This window comes from Hydractinia symbiolongicarpus, chromosome 13, assembly GCF_029227915.1.
Source record: "Hydractinia symbiolongicarpus strain clone_291-10 chromosome 13, HSymV2.1, whole genome shotgun sequence".
In the NCBI taxonomy this organism is placed as follows: Eukaryota; Metazoa; Cnidaria; class Hydrozoa; order Anthoathecata; family Hydractiniidae; genus Hydractinia; species Hydractinia symbiolongicarpus.
The window spans coordinates 16,634,096-16,649,979 of record NC_079887.1 but is presented as its reverse complement, the minus strand read 5'-3'; the positions used below and the strand labels follow the sequence as shown (position 1 = coordinate 16,649,979).

At 32.8% G+C, this 15,884-nt stretch overlaps 1 protein-coding gene across 2 annotated transcripts in view; it reads right to left on the bottom strand.

Annotated features, from left to right (window-relative positions):
- The window catches only part of LOC130623583 (active breakpoint cluster region-related protein-like), a 35,541-nt gene extending 19,948 nt beyond the window's left edge, over positions 1 to 15,593 (bottom strand). Inside the window, exons 1-11 of one of the 2 annotated variants that reach the window (XM_057439085.1) lie at positions 14,036 to 15,593; positions 11,750 to 11,892; positions 11,450 to 11,578; positions 10,024 to 10,209; positions 8,896 to 9,006; positions 8,378 to 8,420; positions 8,001 to 8,053; positions 7,810 to 7,920; positions 6,190 to 6,314; positions 5,980 to 6,050; positions 638 to 780 (exon numbers count right to left, since the gene is read on the bottom strand). In XM_057439085.1, the coding sequence (XP_057295068.1) occupies positions 638 to 780; positions 5,980 to 6,050; positions 6,190 to 6,314; positions 7,810 to 7,920; positions 8,001 to 8,053; positions 8,378 to 8,420; positions 8,896 to 9,006; positions 10,024 to 10,209; positions 11,450 to 11,578; positions 11,750 to 11,892; positions 14,036 to 15,413 (2,493 nt within the window). In that variant the 5' untranslated portion in view covers positions 15,414 to 15,593. The remainder of the gene's footprint in view (positions 1 to 637; positions 781 to 5,979; positions 6,051 to 6,189; positions 6,315 to 7,809; positions 7,921 to 8,000; positions 8,054 to 8,377; positions 8,421 to 8,895; positions 9,007 to 10,023; positions 10,210 to 11,449; positions 11,579 to 11,749; positions 11,893 to 14,035) is intronic. The other variant, XM_057439086.1, reaches the window with a different exon arrangement.
- Between the last annotated feature and the right edge of the window lie 291 nt (positions 15,594 to 15,884).

Here is a 15,884-nt window from a genome sequence, read left to right as displayed (position 1 = left end):
TTCTAATATAACTTATATTTTTAATGAGAAAAAATGTATTTATTATCTATAATAAATACATTTTTTCTCATTATATATATGTTATTATAGTGTATTAACAATTGTTTATCTTATAAAGATTATTTCATATTCCGGTTCTTTTTCTTGCATTGACAGATTTTCATGACCATAATTTGGTTAAGATTTATAAGATTGGATTGTGTGCTCAAACCAACTGGTTTTCTTATTTGGGCCTTAAAAGTGGGAGAAATTTGTTTATTTTTAACAAAAAAGGTGCAGGAAGTAGTTTTGAATCATAAATTCTATAAAACTGCTACACAATCCTTAGAACTTATGGACTACAACATAATCCATATGAGATCAAAGTAGATGCAACACTAATTTCATGTTTTATATAACTCCAAACTTAGGACCAAGAAATATGTTCAAAATGGCCCCAAAAGGCTTCAAAATAGCGAATATTCAAGCAGCTATAAATCTTAACTGCCAATCTAAATCAAACAAAAGTAAAAATCTAGTAATTCTGAAAACCTCACATCCACTGAGTGCCCGACTGTTACAGACAATGGCTCTTAAATAGAGAGACGATATAATTTGAATTTGCCACTAAAAGTAAAACTGCATATTATAACCTCACTTTCATAAATGGCGGAGAAGCATCTGTGGATACAGTTTGTTGCAATGGCATATGTTCCTTTCTTATTTCTTGCCGAAGATTTGCAATACTTGCTCTCAATTTGTCACACTCTGATTTTGCAGAAACAGGTACAATTTGACTGCCTAAAAAAGAGTAAAAACAAACACTAAAACAAATGCACAAATAATAGAAACCAAGCCGTAGACATGAGTAAGAGGTGACTCACAAGTCAAAACGCATATGCTAAACAACAAGCCAACGTTTATATTTGACCTCTTTCCCCCTTGCTCCAAGCATCAAATTCAAGAAAATGAAATACTTGAGTATCGTCAATTTCACATAATACGCACTGTGAAGCCTATGTACGGTGGTAAAAAAAACACATAAAAATCTCCTGTTTGCAGCTACTATTGATTCTATTATCTTATCTTGGATATATAGAGATTTTCTTTTGGTCTGATGTTGTGTTCCATTTCTTAGAAAAAAAATAACAAACACCCAAGGTATAGCACCCTAAGCATTTGCAAAATTTTAAAACTAGAAAATAAGTAGAAATGGACAGCGTTTCTAATATCTACACCAAAAACTTTGCAGAAAAGAGGTATTACTTTCTAATTTTGGATAACCTATCCCAAAGATATACCGAATCTCACAACAGGGGCAGAATCCAGGGAGTAGTGCATTTTTCCCCTAAAAATACCAAAATAAACAGGTGAATATTTAAAATGCTTTGTAGATTACTCCGTTTCATTAAGAATTTGGAATGAAAACACTTTGTTAAAAATTAACAACTTTTAATTTGCAACACGGTATTTTTAAAGCGCCTTTGCGCCCTTAAAGACAATATCATATACAATTATATCTATATATATAATTTTCAGGTCTATGTACTGGGCACTTTGATTACACTCGTAAGCACAAGGAATGTACACATAAAATTTGGTACTTATACAAAAATACCACTGGGTATGTTTACAAAAGAGAAAAGCCTCGACATTGTTTGATGTTTTTCTTACAGGTATCTCAGCTACCTTATAGCATTTATTAGCTAATTATAAGTAAAATGGGTCAAGTTTGAATAATTTTTCGCTATAGCTAGCTAGACTAAGTATGAAGGGACAAGGCTGATATTTTTAGCCGGGTCAAAAGTCAAAAATTAAGAAGAAAAAGACATCACAGTTTTTAGCCTTATATTATACATATTTGAGAACATTATCATCATCATCATTCTTGGCTTAATGTCCGTTTTCCATGCTAGCATGGGTTGGTCGGGGTATATTAATGACCCCCTTCCAATATGATCTAGACTGTGTTAGATCTAAACTCGACGTCCTCTGTATCAAGTCTGTCCTTATAACCTCATGCTAAGTCTTTCTCCGTCTGCCTCTGGGCTTTGCCCCAGGAACTATTAAGTCTCTACACTTTCTTACCCAATTATCCCCCTCCATTCTTTCCAAGTGCCCCAGCCAATTCAATCTTCTTATCTGGATAACATCCTTAATTCTACGGATACTTAGCCTGCTTCTTAGCTCATCTGAACTCTTTCTGTCTCTCAGACTGGCGTTACACATCCACCTAACCATTCTCATATCATTCCTTTATAAACGGTCAAGATCTTCCTGCTTCACTGCCCATGTCTCACTACCGTACAACATAACACTTCTTACACAGGTCTCATACAACCTACCTTTTAACTCAATTGACTCTGCTTGTCACCAAAGGAAGTAACTCTCTGAACTTTTTCCAAGCAGAACCTATCCTGCAAGTAACACTTCTTCCAACACCCCTTTCACTGCCCAACATATCACCTAAGTAACAGAAGTTCTCAACTATCTCTAACGAGCCACTGTTGTGTCATCATTGAAGCTGGAAATACTTTATTCTCTATAATCTCACCTTTGCAACGCTTGCATACAAACTGAATGTCAGTTCTTACCTTTCCACCAATACTACTGCACTTCTTATGTACCCAATGCTTGCAAATCTGACAAAAAATTGAGTTACTACCAACCCCATTCCTGCAAACTTCACAAGGCCACTTTCCACCTACAAGGTCACAATTGGCTGCAATGCTAATAATCATGACTTTAGACTTTGCTGTGTTCACCCTTAGCCCTTTCTCTTCTAGCCTTTTCTTCCACTTCTCAAACTTTTTAACTAATTCTTCCATCGACTCCGCTATGAGAACCAAATCATCTGCATCCAATAACTCCCATGGACAACCTGTTCTGAACTCCATCGACAGCGCTTCTAAGACTAGAACAAACAACAAAGGACTAAGTACAAAACCGTGATGTACATCAACATTTACACTAAATTCATCACTAAGTGAATCATTAATCCTCACAAGACTTCTAGCATTGCTGTACATAGACTGTACCATCGTAACTAGCCACTCATCCACACCTAATTTTCTCATAGCCCACCAAATAACTTTACGTGGCACTCTATCAAAAGCTTTCTCTAAATCTACAAAGGCAAAATAGACATTCTTTCTCTTTCCTAAATACTTTTCCTGAAGCTGTCTGAGGAAAAATATTGCATCTGTAGTGCCACACCCTGGAACAAAACCAAATTGCATCTTATCTATATCAATTCTTTATCAATCACTCTTTCAAAAACTTTCATTACTTGATCAACCAGCTTCAAACCTCTATAGTTATCTCTTTCTAATGCATCACCCTTGCCCTTGAAACAATTCACTATTACACTCGACTGCCACTCACTCGGAATAGCACCATCCTTTATAATCTGATTAGCAAGACTTGTAATAAGCTTAACTCCAATATATCCAGATGCTTTTACCATCTCTGCAACAATACCTGATACTCCTGCAGCCTTGCCAATCTTCAATTTCCTAATAGCCTCCACTACCCATTCTCTCTTGATCTGCATAGCTGGCCCTTCTACAACATCATCATCATACAAATTATCCTCATCCCAATCAAACTCAGTGTTAAGCAACCTCTGATAATAATTCTTCCAAGCTACCCTTTTCTCCTCCTCTGTGCTTCATCATTACATATACACTTCTCACCTAAACATCTTGATTAGTCTTCTCCATTTGCTTTGCTATCTTGAATACATCATTGCGCTGGTCTTCCCTTCTGAACTTCCCTACCTGTGGGAAATTTCATAGTTCATCAAGTTACTAATGTTAATAATGGAAGACTTCTTTATAAAAGAACACCAGAAAAATTTTCATGAGGATTACTTTTGCATTATCTAAAACTAAAAATGTTTTAAGCTAAACTTTTATGATTTTGTGATTTATAATTTTTCAAATTTTTCGCTGAGAATTTTTTAAAACCAATGTCCCACAGAGTGTGTAAATTTTTCGTTCTTACCCTATTGTCACTAAGCTATGCAACAACTTTTTTGCAGGAAAATAAAAACACAAAGAGTAAGAGTTTTTTATCGCAATATTATAAAATAATTTCAAACTGATTAGTCCCTGCAGCCATTTTATGAAAAACTATGCTTTGTGTACAATTAAAAGTCCAACTTCAGTAAAAATTGAAATAATGACATGAAACTTAATACTATATGTTTTTAGACCAGTTTGATAAAATGAAACAAAAAAAGGTTTCACTACTACATAGTTTCTGAGTTCCTGAATTTAGCCATTCTCTGAGACTCTGGTAAACTGCTTTTGACAGCATATCAATTTTGACAAGCTACATGTACAGAAAACATTAAAAGTCATTCTCAGGATTAAAATAAGTCAGATAGATAAAATTAGTCCTAGGTTTAGGACCAAATACCTTATCCAGTGCAGAGAAAGTGAGAACATGCTTCTAAAACACAGTGCCAAATATTCAATCTAAATTTTATGCCATATAAATACAAAGTTGTTAAGTTATTTTTGTGTCCACCTGGATCTGCAACAAGGTTACTTGCACTAATCGCTCAACCTTGTTGCCTCACAATTAATTTTTGAATATTCATAACTTATTCTGCAAAGTGAAAAATGCTAAACAACTGTATTTGCTTTGCAGAAGTAACAATAGGCTTCATCATATATCCTGTGAGTGTTGGTTTATGAAAAATATATTACACCTTTAATGCTGTATTGCTTTAAACGCTCCACAGGATTTGTACCCTGTACAAGTCTTAACCTGCACTGATACTTCTGTCTTCCCACTACAAGTGAATATCACTTCTTGCTTAGTTGCCCAAATTTTGTTATTTCATAAACCTGAAAATCTACAAAAATTTATTTATAAAAAATAGGATTCTGCTCGATAAGAGAAACCTGAACAGTTGCAGAAATTTATTTATGAAAACTGGGTTTCTGTTTGTCGTGACAACATTTTTAACCAACATATAATGCCTTGCATACCTAACTAGCTATATACTAAGTCTTGACTGTTCACTGTTATGGGAGGTCCAAAATAGCTAGCTAGCTATGTTTATTTAAAAGGAAAAAATACTTTGATAAATCTTTTATGTAGCTAGCTACATAAAAGATTTTATTATTTTTATTATTTTGATATAATACATATAGCTACTTGTACTTTATCACTTAATTATTTAATAACAAATGTTTCCCTTGAGTGCTGGCATGTTACTAGGTAGCTCAAAATCAGAAAATAAATATTATCCAGATGTCACCATCCCTTATCAGCAAAAATAAAATTACGGACATAAAAATTCAAGGTACTTTATAAATATTGGTGCATATTGGTGCAAAAAAGTACCATGTTCTAAAGACAAAATTGTTTAAATCATGTAACTAATAACTGGACCAAATTTGAAGAATTTCCAATGTAGTTCAATATGGTTGTAAACACCCTCATTATTTTAAAAACAATAAAAATCGAGAAAATGGTGATTAAAGTTATGAATCTCCGGTCCAGTTATATGTTTGCATTTATTCCAAGGTGAATACAAACAAATGTCATGCCATTAGTTTTCATTGATGTAAAGAAACAGATAATGCATTCTGAATCAATAAAAAAATGGATTTGGCTTAATTTGTGAATCACTGCCCCTAGACGAAATTTCAGGTACTTTTTATGCCATCCAGAAACGCCTATGACTTTTTGAAGGATGATATCTTTGGCGTTACAATCTAAAATTTTATAATTATACCTCCTTACAGCTTAAATTTCTCATGAATTCTAAAATCGTGTTACTTATGGCATGTGTGATCTTTTAAAAACTTTTATGAAAAATTTAAAATAATATGGCAAAACAGACACCTTGATGGAAAACAAATAAGTCTAAAATATTTTCTATTTCCAAATATTAATGAGTCACGTCAAATAATTTACCCTAACATCAGATTGATGTTTAGCATACACTTTTCAATTTGCAAAATTATTCAAGTCATATCATACTTTCAGATTCTGGCACAGGTTTTAAATGTATATCAGCAAGAGCAGCATACCATTTACATACATATGAATCTCTAAAACAGAAACAACAATTATTTTTATTAACTGATAACCTGTTACAAGACCAATATTAAAAATGCAAGTGAAAGGTGCAGTAACTGAGTTAAAATATTTATGTGTTTATTTTTTCCTAAAATTCATCAGCCATCATACCTCGTTGATTTTAGTTTTGCTGCTATAATGACGTCATTAAACAAAATTAGGCTTCTCGCTCTTCTTTCACCATCAACAATTTCAACAGCAAATGTTTCTTTCAGCAGTTGTCTTTGTCTGCGTTTCTAGATACAACGTAACATAGAACCTTTACTTTATGCCTCAGATTTTGATGTGATTTTTAATATATATATAGAAATTGATGCTATCATTTCCGTGTTTTTCAGAATTTTAAGGTGTCATAGACATTAAATCATAGTTTAAATGATCTAAAATTTACCCATACTTTTTTGAGGGAAGGGAAAATTAATTGGGGGATGCATGATAATTTATAAATAGTATGCAAGCAACAATGTAATATATTTATTTTAGCAATATATTTTGAAGTATTACTTCATCATGAGGCTATAAGTAAAAGTATATAAACAGTAAAGCTGCTAAATAAAAAGTATTCATATCACATATCAACATCTACCTACATACACTATACACAAGTAAAAATTTATTAAATGATTTAAACTCCCATGAGGGATAACTCATAATTAAACTTTTTATTACTAATTCACAGCTTTTAAACTCGTCCTTTGTGTTTATTTTAGGCTTTATTTCACGAATGAAAAGTGCCTCCAGTGTCATTAAATGATATCCGACTTAATCGATTTTGCCATTATTTCTGCATGATTGATTGATAGCTCCACATTACATGTCTTGAAATGACGTCCCACCACAGTATATTTATGCTCTTTGATACAGGTTAAAAGATGTTGGGTAGTCTGCCCCACATAACACGATAAACATCGTGAACACGTTATTTTGTACACTAAACCGCTCTGCATAGGCTTCGCCACAGGTGCTTTCAATGATGGTAGAACTGATTTTATTTTCTTAATTGTAGAGACAATTTTGCATGGTGCATTGATGCGTTTTAACGAGTGTTCCAATTTCTCCGTCACCCTCCCGCGATATTGAAGAAAAACAAGTTTTCTCTCTGCTTCATCGTCGTTACATTCTTCTACTATAGGTGGTTTCGGTCGGTATATCTTTTCCAGGGTCTTCTCAATAATTTCTTCGTAAAACAATGGAGGGTACTGGTTATTCTCAAGAAGAGATTTTGCGTTCAGTTTTAATCATTTAATACCTTTTTACTTGTGTATAGTGTATGTAGGTAGATGTTGATATGTGATGTGAATACTTTTTAATTAGCAGTTTTACTGTTTATATACTTTTACTTACAGCCTGATGATGAAGTAATACTTCGAAATATATTGCTAAAATAAATATATTACATTGTTGTCTTACTATTTTGACAAAAATTGCACAATGTTTTTACCAAATAATCTATAAATAGTTTGAATTTTGGAAAATTAAGTAAAGCATTTTTACCTCTTAGTGAATTAATGTATAAGTTTATTTAAGATAATTCACATTTGTCAGTTTTTCGTTTTAGTGAACCATGCACAGCAAAATAAATGGGGGACGGAAGTGGCTCCTCACTATACATCATAAATCAGCCCCCTTTTTAAATTTCAAGAACTAAAAATTATCCAGTAAAAAATAACAAGACATTTCTTTAGTCTTCATATTCTAATTTTGATCTTGTTTAACAATACTAGTATTTACCTTTTTGGACGTGTCCACGTTGACTTGCTCGAAAAGGTCAAATAAAGCACCACTAACTTCAACAATGAGTGGATGATCGGGATGGTCAGGTGACGTATACTTCATCAAATCCTAGGAAATTAAAAAAACAGCACGGCTGTAATATGAATGTTTTTTCTAACGTTAGCTTTGCAACCAGGGACACAACTTACATTAAGTATGAGAGAGTACTGTGTCATTCTGTCCACAGGTTTATACAACAAACCTAAGAAAGTAAACAATCATCATTCAAGTTTTTATTGTAATGGTAAGTGTCACCAATACTGCTTGAAAAGTTGTGCACGCCACACTACACTATTTTTTTAATTGCTGCCAACAACAAAAATTTAAGTGAGATTTGACCTTTTTTGGAAACACACAATTAACCTGGCAACATGCCTAATTTCATTTGCACACAGCATGCATAAGGCCATATTTATTGACCCTTAATGCCTGTGTACAAGAGAATTTAGCCTATTTCTAGCCTGTGGCCTTATATTGAACGTAATGAATAAAACTTATAAGGATAGTAATTATTTTTGTAGCATACCATCAAGTTTCAAAGGATCTTTCAGAGAAGCAATCCGAATATCCTATAAAAAATATTATCAATCATTACAGAAAGGTATAGATCTAATTTATTAATTGCATTTTTATAAACCTATAAACATTATCATAATATTATTAACCATGTATCATTTTCAGTACTGCATCTTTGAACTAATATATATTGTAAGAAACAGAATCTCAATGTACTTTTCAATACCACCTACACTAGCAATTGTTGTAATTTAACCTTTCTGCAAACTGCAATGCAAGAAGTAATTATAATTCTCATTTAAAAACAAGCACAAAACATTGCTTTTTTCTATTTATGACTTTCTCAATTCAAAATAATTTCTACTGCAGTGTCCTTAGTTACTCTACAATAGCCTATTTGTTTACACAAACCTTTCAGACCATAGAATTTAATGTACTTTCAGACTATTTGTTTTTAGGAAAAAATATATTAAATCTGGCATTTAAAAGTGGCTTTTTTTAAAAAAAAAATAATGTTTTGTAACTTACTTGGTCCATAATGGCAGCAAATTGTTGATTAGCATTTCTACATTTAGCTATTGTCTCCATGGCATGTTTATAGTTTCCAATATAGGTAGAATACAAATCAAAACCATGCATCTAAAAAGTCGAATTCAAATTTTTCATATAGCAAGAAACCTGAATTAAAATAAATTCTGTATCCCATAGGGAGGAACAATGTTTAATTATATTGCAGAACCAGAGTTGATAAAATTTGAGCATTGGCAGCTGTTACCCAGCTGGCACATTGCTAATTATGTTGACACTTTATTATATTAAGACTTTTGCAAGTTAATACGGTCATCATCAAAAATGATTGTGTCCTGTGAATAAATGCACCTAGCAGGGATCTTTTGTTACAGAGCTCAACAAAGGCAAAAAAAGGTGATTATTTAAGTAATTTTAAAAGGCATATTCATAAGTTGCTGTTAAGACTGTAAAAAGAGTGCAAGAAAAAAAGAAATTATTAGAGTAAAAACTTCTGGTGGTTAGAAGCAAAGCATTGAGCTAGGGAAAAACATCATAGTAAGTTGCTCAAGCTAGCTGGACGAGATAGATTAACGTATGCATATATGACAATAAAGGTAACTTGACCAGTACAGAGGAACAAAGAGTTATTATTCTGGTATTGCCTAAAAAACTGTGCTTGCTTCGAATTAGGCCAATCTTCATGAAGTTGTAAGGGAACATGTACCGACATTAAAAAGCTGTGGGGTGAAGGAAGCATAAGAAACTGCTGTGGGAATGGCAGATGTGATGAGTACACTAACTAAAAAGACAGTTTAGAGTGTTAAATATATTGTTAGAAGGTATAAGGTTGATTTAGTCATTCAGAATGTTCGATGAGAAAAAGCTTGAAGAGAGACAAATAAGAAAATGTGGTGGAAGTTTTCAGACTTTATGAGGATCTATCCTAAAAAAATAATTTATGTCAGTAAAACTAAGTTGTATTTCATGGCTTCTAAGCACCTTTCATCATTTTATCCATTCACCAGTTAGACTGAAGAAATGCAGTAAAAGATTAGAAAAAATTGTAAATCAAATTTTAGATACATTGATTTGTCCCATGAAGTTTCTGGGCAGTCAAATTCTAAATACAAAAATAAAACAACTTACAATCATCAAAAACAAATCCCCAATCACTTGACCATCTGTCCAATTGGCTATTCTCGGTTCAAGAGCCATAATGAAATCCTTGTGAATGGTGAACAACTCATCTGCTCTGTGGAATATCAACTTAAAGTCAGCTGCTGAAATGATTGGCTGTGATGATTCAGTTGATACACGAAGGGGTTTCATAAACTAAAACATAAATAAATTGTGTTTCTTGCTTTAAATTCTGTCGAATTATCTAATTCTACAGTTTTAAATGTTGAAAGTACAATTCAGTACAAAATAATAAGTCTTCAGAATTGCACATAAATAACAGAGGTGTTGCACAAACATTTTCAGGCAATATGTAAGTGTCATCGTCAAAAAGGTTATGAATAGGTAAATCACAACTGTTTGTGGATTTATTCGCAATGCTGAGATCAGGCTTTACTTTGGCATGTCTGCAGCAAAGAGGGCATGTCATTGCTTGTCTCTCCAAAAAAGCCTTATAAACTTTCAGCAGTGCTACAGGCTCTAAATTGAAACCATGAAGTGAAGTGTTAGGTGTACACAGTTGCTAAGGGCTGTGGCTAAGACTGTGCTGGCTGAAAATTTGAAAAGTCAAGCAACTGAGTTAGATTATTAAACAAGCATGTTCATGTTAGTAAAACAGTTCTTTGAAAGAATGACAATATTGGTCATTCGCCATAATTTAAATCATGGTTAATTAATAAAACAAAGATTTGATTATTGATTACAATTATTATTTTATCTCTATAAATATTATTTTTACTAAATCAAGTGAGTTTTTCCACAAGCTATTTAACGTTTTGTAAAAAATGGACAAATCTTTGCTAACTGAAAATAGTTCATAAAAAAGTATATATATTGTCATGTTATGATTTTTAAAAATGCCATTCTGCTGCAATAAACATGTTTTAATGCTAATTGAAAACATATTCTGACATGTACATTTTCACTATTCAAAGACATACTGAGAATACTTTAGTGATTGAAACAACTGGGAAAACACCTTTCATTGACCAAGGAAGGTGTGGAAATCAAATGTGAATGTCATATTTAAGACACCTGTCATTTTAAATTACAAAGTCATCAAAAAGGAGAATGCAATATATTCCTTCCCCATGCAGTATTTTTGATACTATAATCTTTATAATAATAGCTGTATTTTGTTTGTCTGCCCACAAGAAAAAAGTTATGCTCCATGAAATAGCAAATATAATACATTTTTATTTAATTTGTTTCAAAGGAGAATTTTAAGGATAGGAAAACCAATGGGTTTTCCATTACGTAACGACAAGTCCATGCCAAAGGTGGTAGCTGCAAGTAGTGCTGGGTGAATTCCATGGGTTTTTAAGATAACATAAGCACAGCCGGAATTTACAATAAAAACATCCCAATATTGCTGATGTAAACAAAAATATTTTACCTTTATTAGGATCTCCAAACAGTCATAATAACATTTTTCGCTATCCAATAAGTTCATTACCAGATACTTTCGCATTCGACTAGCTTTGATCAATTCCTTTTCTTCCCCCTCACTTCCATCATGCAGCTGCTAAAAAATCAAGATATATCTTTATAACATAATATACAACTTATAAAACTAATACAAAAGAAAAAAGAAAATTCATGCATATTACAATATAAATACATGCATTGGAAACAGAACAGGAAAATTATTTTCATGAACATTTCACAAAAATTGCCTTTTAAAAATTCAGCTTACCGACTTTGCAGGCGAACTGCCATTTCTCACTTTCTTGATGTCCTGACTAGATGTACGCAGCAATTCACTAGAACTATTTTGTCTTGTCCGACACAACACTTTGGAGGGAGCACTGCTTGAGAGTTCGTCTGAGTCAGATTCATCTACAACACAGTATATATATATGTATATATGTAAATATATGTATATATGTATATATATGTATATATGTATATATATGTATATATGCATATATATGTATATATGCATATATATGTATATATGCATATATATGTATATATGTATATATAGGTACTTTTTAACTAGTTTTATTTTTATTGCTTATATAATATATACTTTTACCTTACTATATTTTTATTATTATTTTTAAAGACAGGACGTTTGTTAATAGCAATATTGTATATATTGAAAATCTATATCCTGTATAAAAATTGTTTATAATAGTAATACTTGCAGGACAGGTTCTGCTTGGAAAAAGTTCAGAGAGTTACTTCCTTTGTTGACTAGCAGAGTCTTGTCAATTGAGTTAAAAGGTAGGTTGTATGAGACCTGTGTAAAAAGTGTTATGTTGTACGGTAGTGAGACATGGGCAGTGAAGCAGGAAGATCTTGACCGTTTATAAAGGAATGATATGGGAATGGTTAGGTGGATGTGTAACACCAGTCTGAGAGATAGAAAGAGTTCAGATGAGCTAAGAAGCAGGTTGAGTATCCGTAGAATTAAGGATGTTATCCAGATAAGAAGATTGAATTGGCTGGAGCACTTGGAAAGAATGGAAGGGGGTAATTGGGTAAGAAAGTGTAGAGACTTGATAGTTCCTGGGGCAAAGCCCAGAGGCATATCGAGAAAGACTTGGCAGAAGGTTATAAGGACAGACTTGATACAGAGGAAGTTGAGTTTAGATCTAACACAGTCTAGATCAGATTGGAAGAGGGTCATTAATGATGATGATCATGATCATGAATAAAGCAGTATTGCAGGTATTTTTTCGTGGGTGTTATTGACATGTATTTCACAACCTTGTGTCTCAGACTTAATTATTAATTGCTGTAATATTAAAAATACAATTTAAATGTTGATGATACAAACTTCCTTTTTTTAACTTAAAGATAATAATGAATATGACTATATATATCCTCTACATTGCTGCAATTTATCGTACACGTTATAATGAGATAAAAATGAATAAGATAGATATATAGTGCATACAAGGCTGACAAAATTGTAACAAAATTCTACTTTGTTTAGTCCTTGAAAATTATTATAATGATTGCGTTTTTTATGCCAAGAATCCTGAAACCCAAGGAAATTAATTTTTTAAAGAACTATTGTGAAGTTAGCAAGTTTAAATACTTTGCTAGATTTAAATTTAGTGAATTTAGCAAAAAAGAATGAAATGACATTTTTCCTCTTGATTTATACTGTTCTCCTAAGGCTTTTATGTAGGAGACATAAAATAAAGATTGCTGAAGTTAAAATCCACTGGGTAAACCTGAAGAAAAAATAGTGTAAAAGATTTTTTAAGACAGAAAAAAATCCAAATTTAGCTAGAATTGATTGATGCAAATTTGGTGGAAAGCAAGTTTTCCAACAGTTTTGACAGAAACTAATTTTTGCAATATGGACATATACTCTTAAAATTTTTGAAATTTTATTCATGTAAAGATTAATTTCCTGATTAAGTTATATAGTCTACTACTATATAATTAACAATGAATTTAAATAACTGAATGTTTAATAGTAAAACTCTTCCTGATTTTTTTAAAAAAAAATACATTGTTCATGACAGACAAGATTTGGTGTGGATTTTACTGCACACCTCAACCAATTATGCCATGTGTGAGTGCGCCATTTATGGTCAGGCCTAAATTGGAATATATGTATAAAGTTTCTATATAGTTTCCAAAAGTAGAGATAGATGTGCATATTTTACATGGCTAGCCTCACAAATATTGAGGGATATACCCTCTCTATTATTTCCAGGAGGCTTAGATAGAGAGTCCTAGAGTATTTAATTCTCATTTTAAGCTATGCAGACCCAATTAAGACACGCGCTCTACTAGACAACTCCCGGAAACATCCAACAGCCCACACAGTGTGTCATCTCTCCAATTTCCCTCACAAGAGGAATCGAACCCCGGTCTCCCGCACAGAGTACGAGAGCTATAACCACTAATCTATTGTGACATTTGAGTACATTGTGACATTTGTCATTGTGACATTTGTGAAAACCTATAGAATATATTTAAAGCATAAAAAAAAGATAGACATTTCAAATAAATTTACCATGGGAATGGTCATCATCACTATTATGTTTTTGCAGGAAAGCAATCTCATCTGATGTCATCTCACGATAATTCGGAGAAGGCAAGCCACTCAAGGGCTCATGATCACTATCATTATCACTGTCTTTACCTCGTATTGAAAAATCGTCAACATTTGCATAGATATGTTCATCATCATCATAGTCTTCTTCAACTTGATGATTATTAATGATTATGTCTGGTGTTTCAATAACCTCGTCTTCAAGATCATCCACAAGACTTTCATGAGAGCTATTTAATATTGCTTCCATATCAAGACCATTTTTATTAACATCTTTATTTGCTTCATTTGTTGCTGATGTAACATCCAAATCATCTGAAAACAAAAATGCCTGTCTGTCTTGTGAACCAAGTCTCTTCCTTTCTCTGCATAGTTTTTCTTGCCTTGCACTAAAAACAGTTTCTTGTGGTTCACTATTATCAACAAGCAGTTCTATCTTCGGCTTCATATTAGCATTTTCATACAATTGTTCTTGATTTTCCAGAAGTTCATGCTCAACATATTCACTTTCAACATCAGGTTTGGCCAGGGGAGGTTTGGTAATACTTAGGTCAGTGATATCAGTGTATATATGCTCATATTCCTCTGTTTTGTTATCTGATACCAAAGAATCCTTTAAAATGTTACTAATTTCTTCTACAACTTCTTCATTGTCTTGACTTGGCAACAACTTTGCTGACAAGCTTAAATCAATATTGCTCATTGTTTTTAATTCTCCACTGTCTTTTACAGTTCTTTTGGTGTTGGTAAGACCACTGTCAAGGGAAACTCTTCTAATAGCACTGTTTCTAGTGAGCAACCTTGGTGCAGGTTTGGGAGGATTTGCAAAGCGAGTCTCAGGATCTGTGGAGCGTCTTCTCGGCTTAATTTTTAACTCACTATCATCTAAGGAAAGGGACTTGGTGTGTATGCGTGTATGTTCATCGTTTGGCAAAGTTGATGTGGTTGCTTCTAAAGAAATGTTGGAGTGGGACTTGGAAGGTGGTCTAAAACTTGAAAATGTTGACGTAAACACATCTGCCTTTTCATCTGCCATATCATACCTGGGACTATACAACTGATCACTTATTGATAAAAGCTGTCCCGGGGGAACTAACTCTTCTGCAGGAGTCAGAGACTGCCCCATATTTTGAAAGTTTTTGTCATCTTTAAGTTTGTGAAATGTTGAAAGTAAAAACTCTTCTTTCTGTAAAATTAACTTTAGTTCAGAAACACGCTTTTGAGTGAGAACAAATTCTTGCTCAAACGATTGCTTTGAATTGAAAAATGATAAGTTTGGAAGTTTAGCACCTGGAAATATTGCATTCCATTCGAGAATAAATTTTTTTTTTAAATCCATTGTTATATGTCAATAAAATAGCTTTCAATAGATAACTTTATAACACATTATCAAGAAGAAAATTTAGATTTCCAACATTCATTCGCACCTTGCTCGTAATTCTGTTCCAATGTTGTTAGTTCATTTGACAGCTACCATTTTTAATTTGTTCTTCGCCTCCCGATGGTTGGTCAATTTGAAATCCACATTTAGTAAAATGACATCATATATTCATTTACGCGTCATGCAAATCAAGAAAGGGGGGGGGGGGAGCGGGCGTTGCTTGAGCGCGCGTTATATAAACAATACATTACAAGGCACATATTTGCAGTTTGAGTCAGTGTTTTCCAATATATACAAATCACTCATTACTATCTTTTTTGTTACCAAGAAAAGTTACTAAGCGACTCCTCTGCGCATGTTCGATTACGCCCGTTTACCAAATAAAAAAAATGGAAAGAAATAAGTGGGGTCAGTTTTTCTTTTTCAATG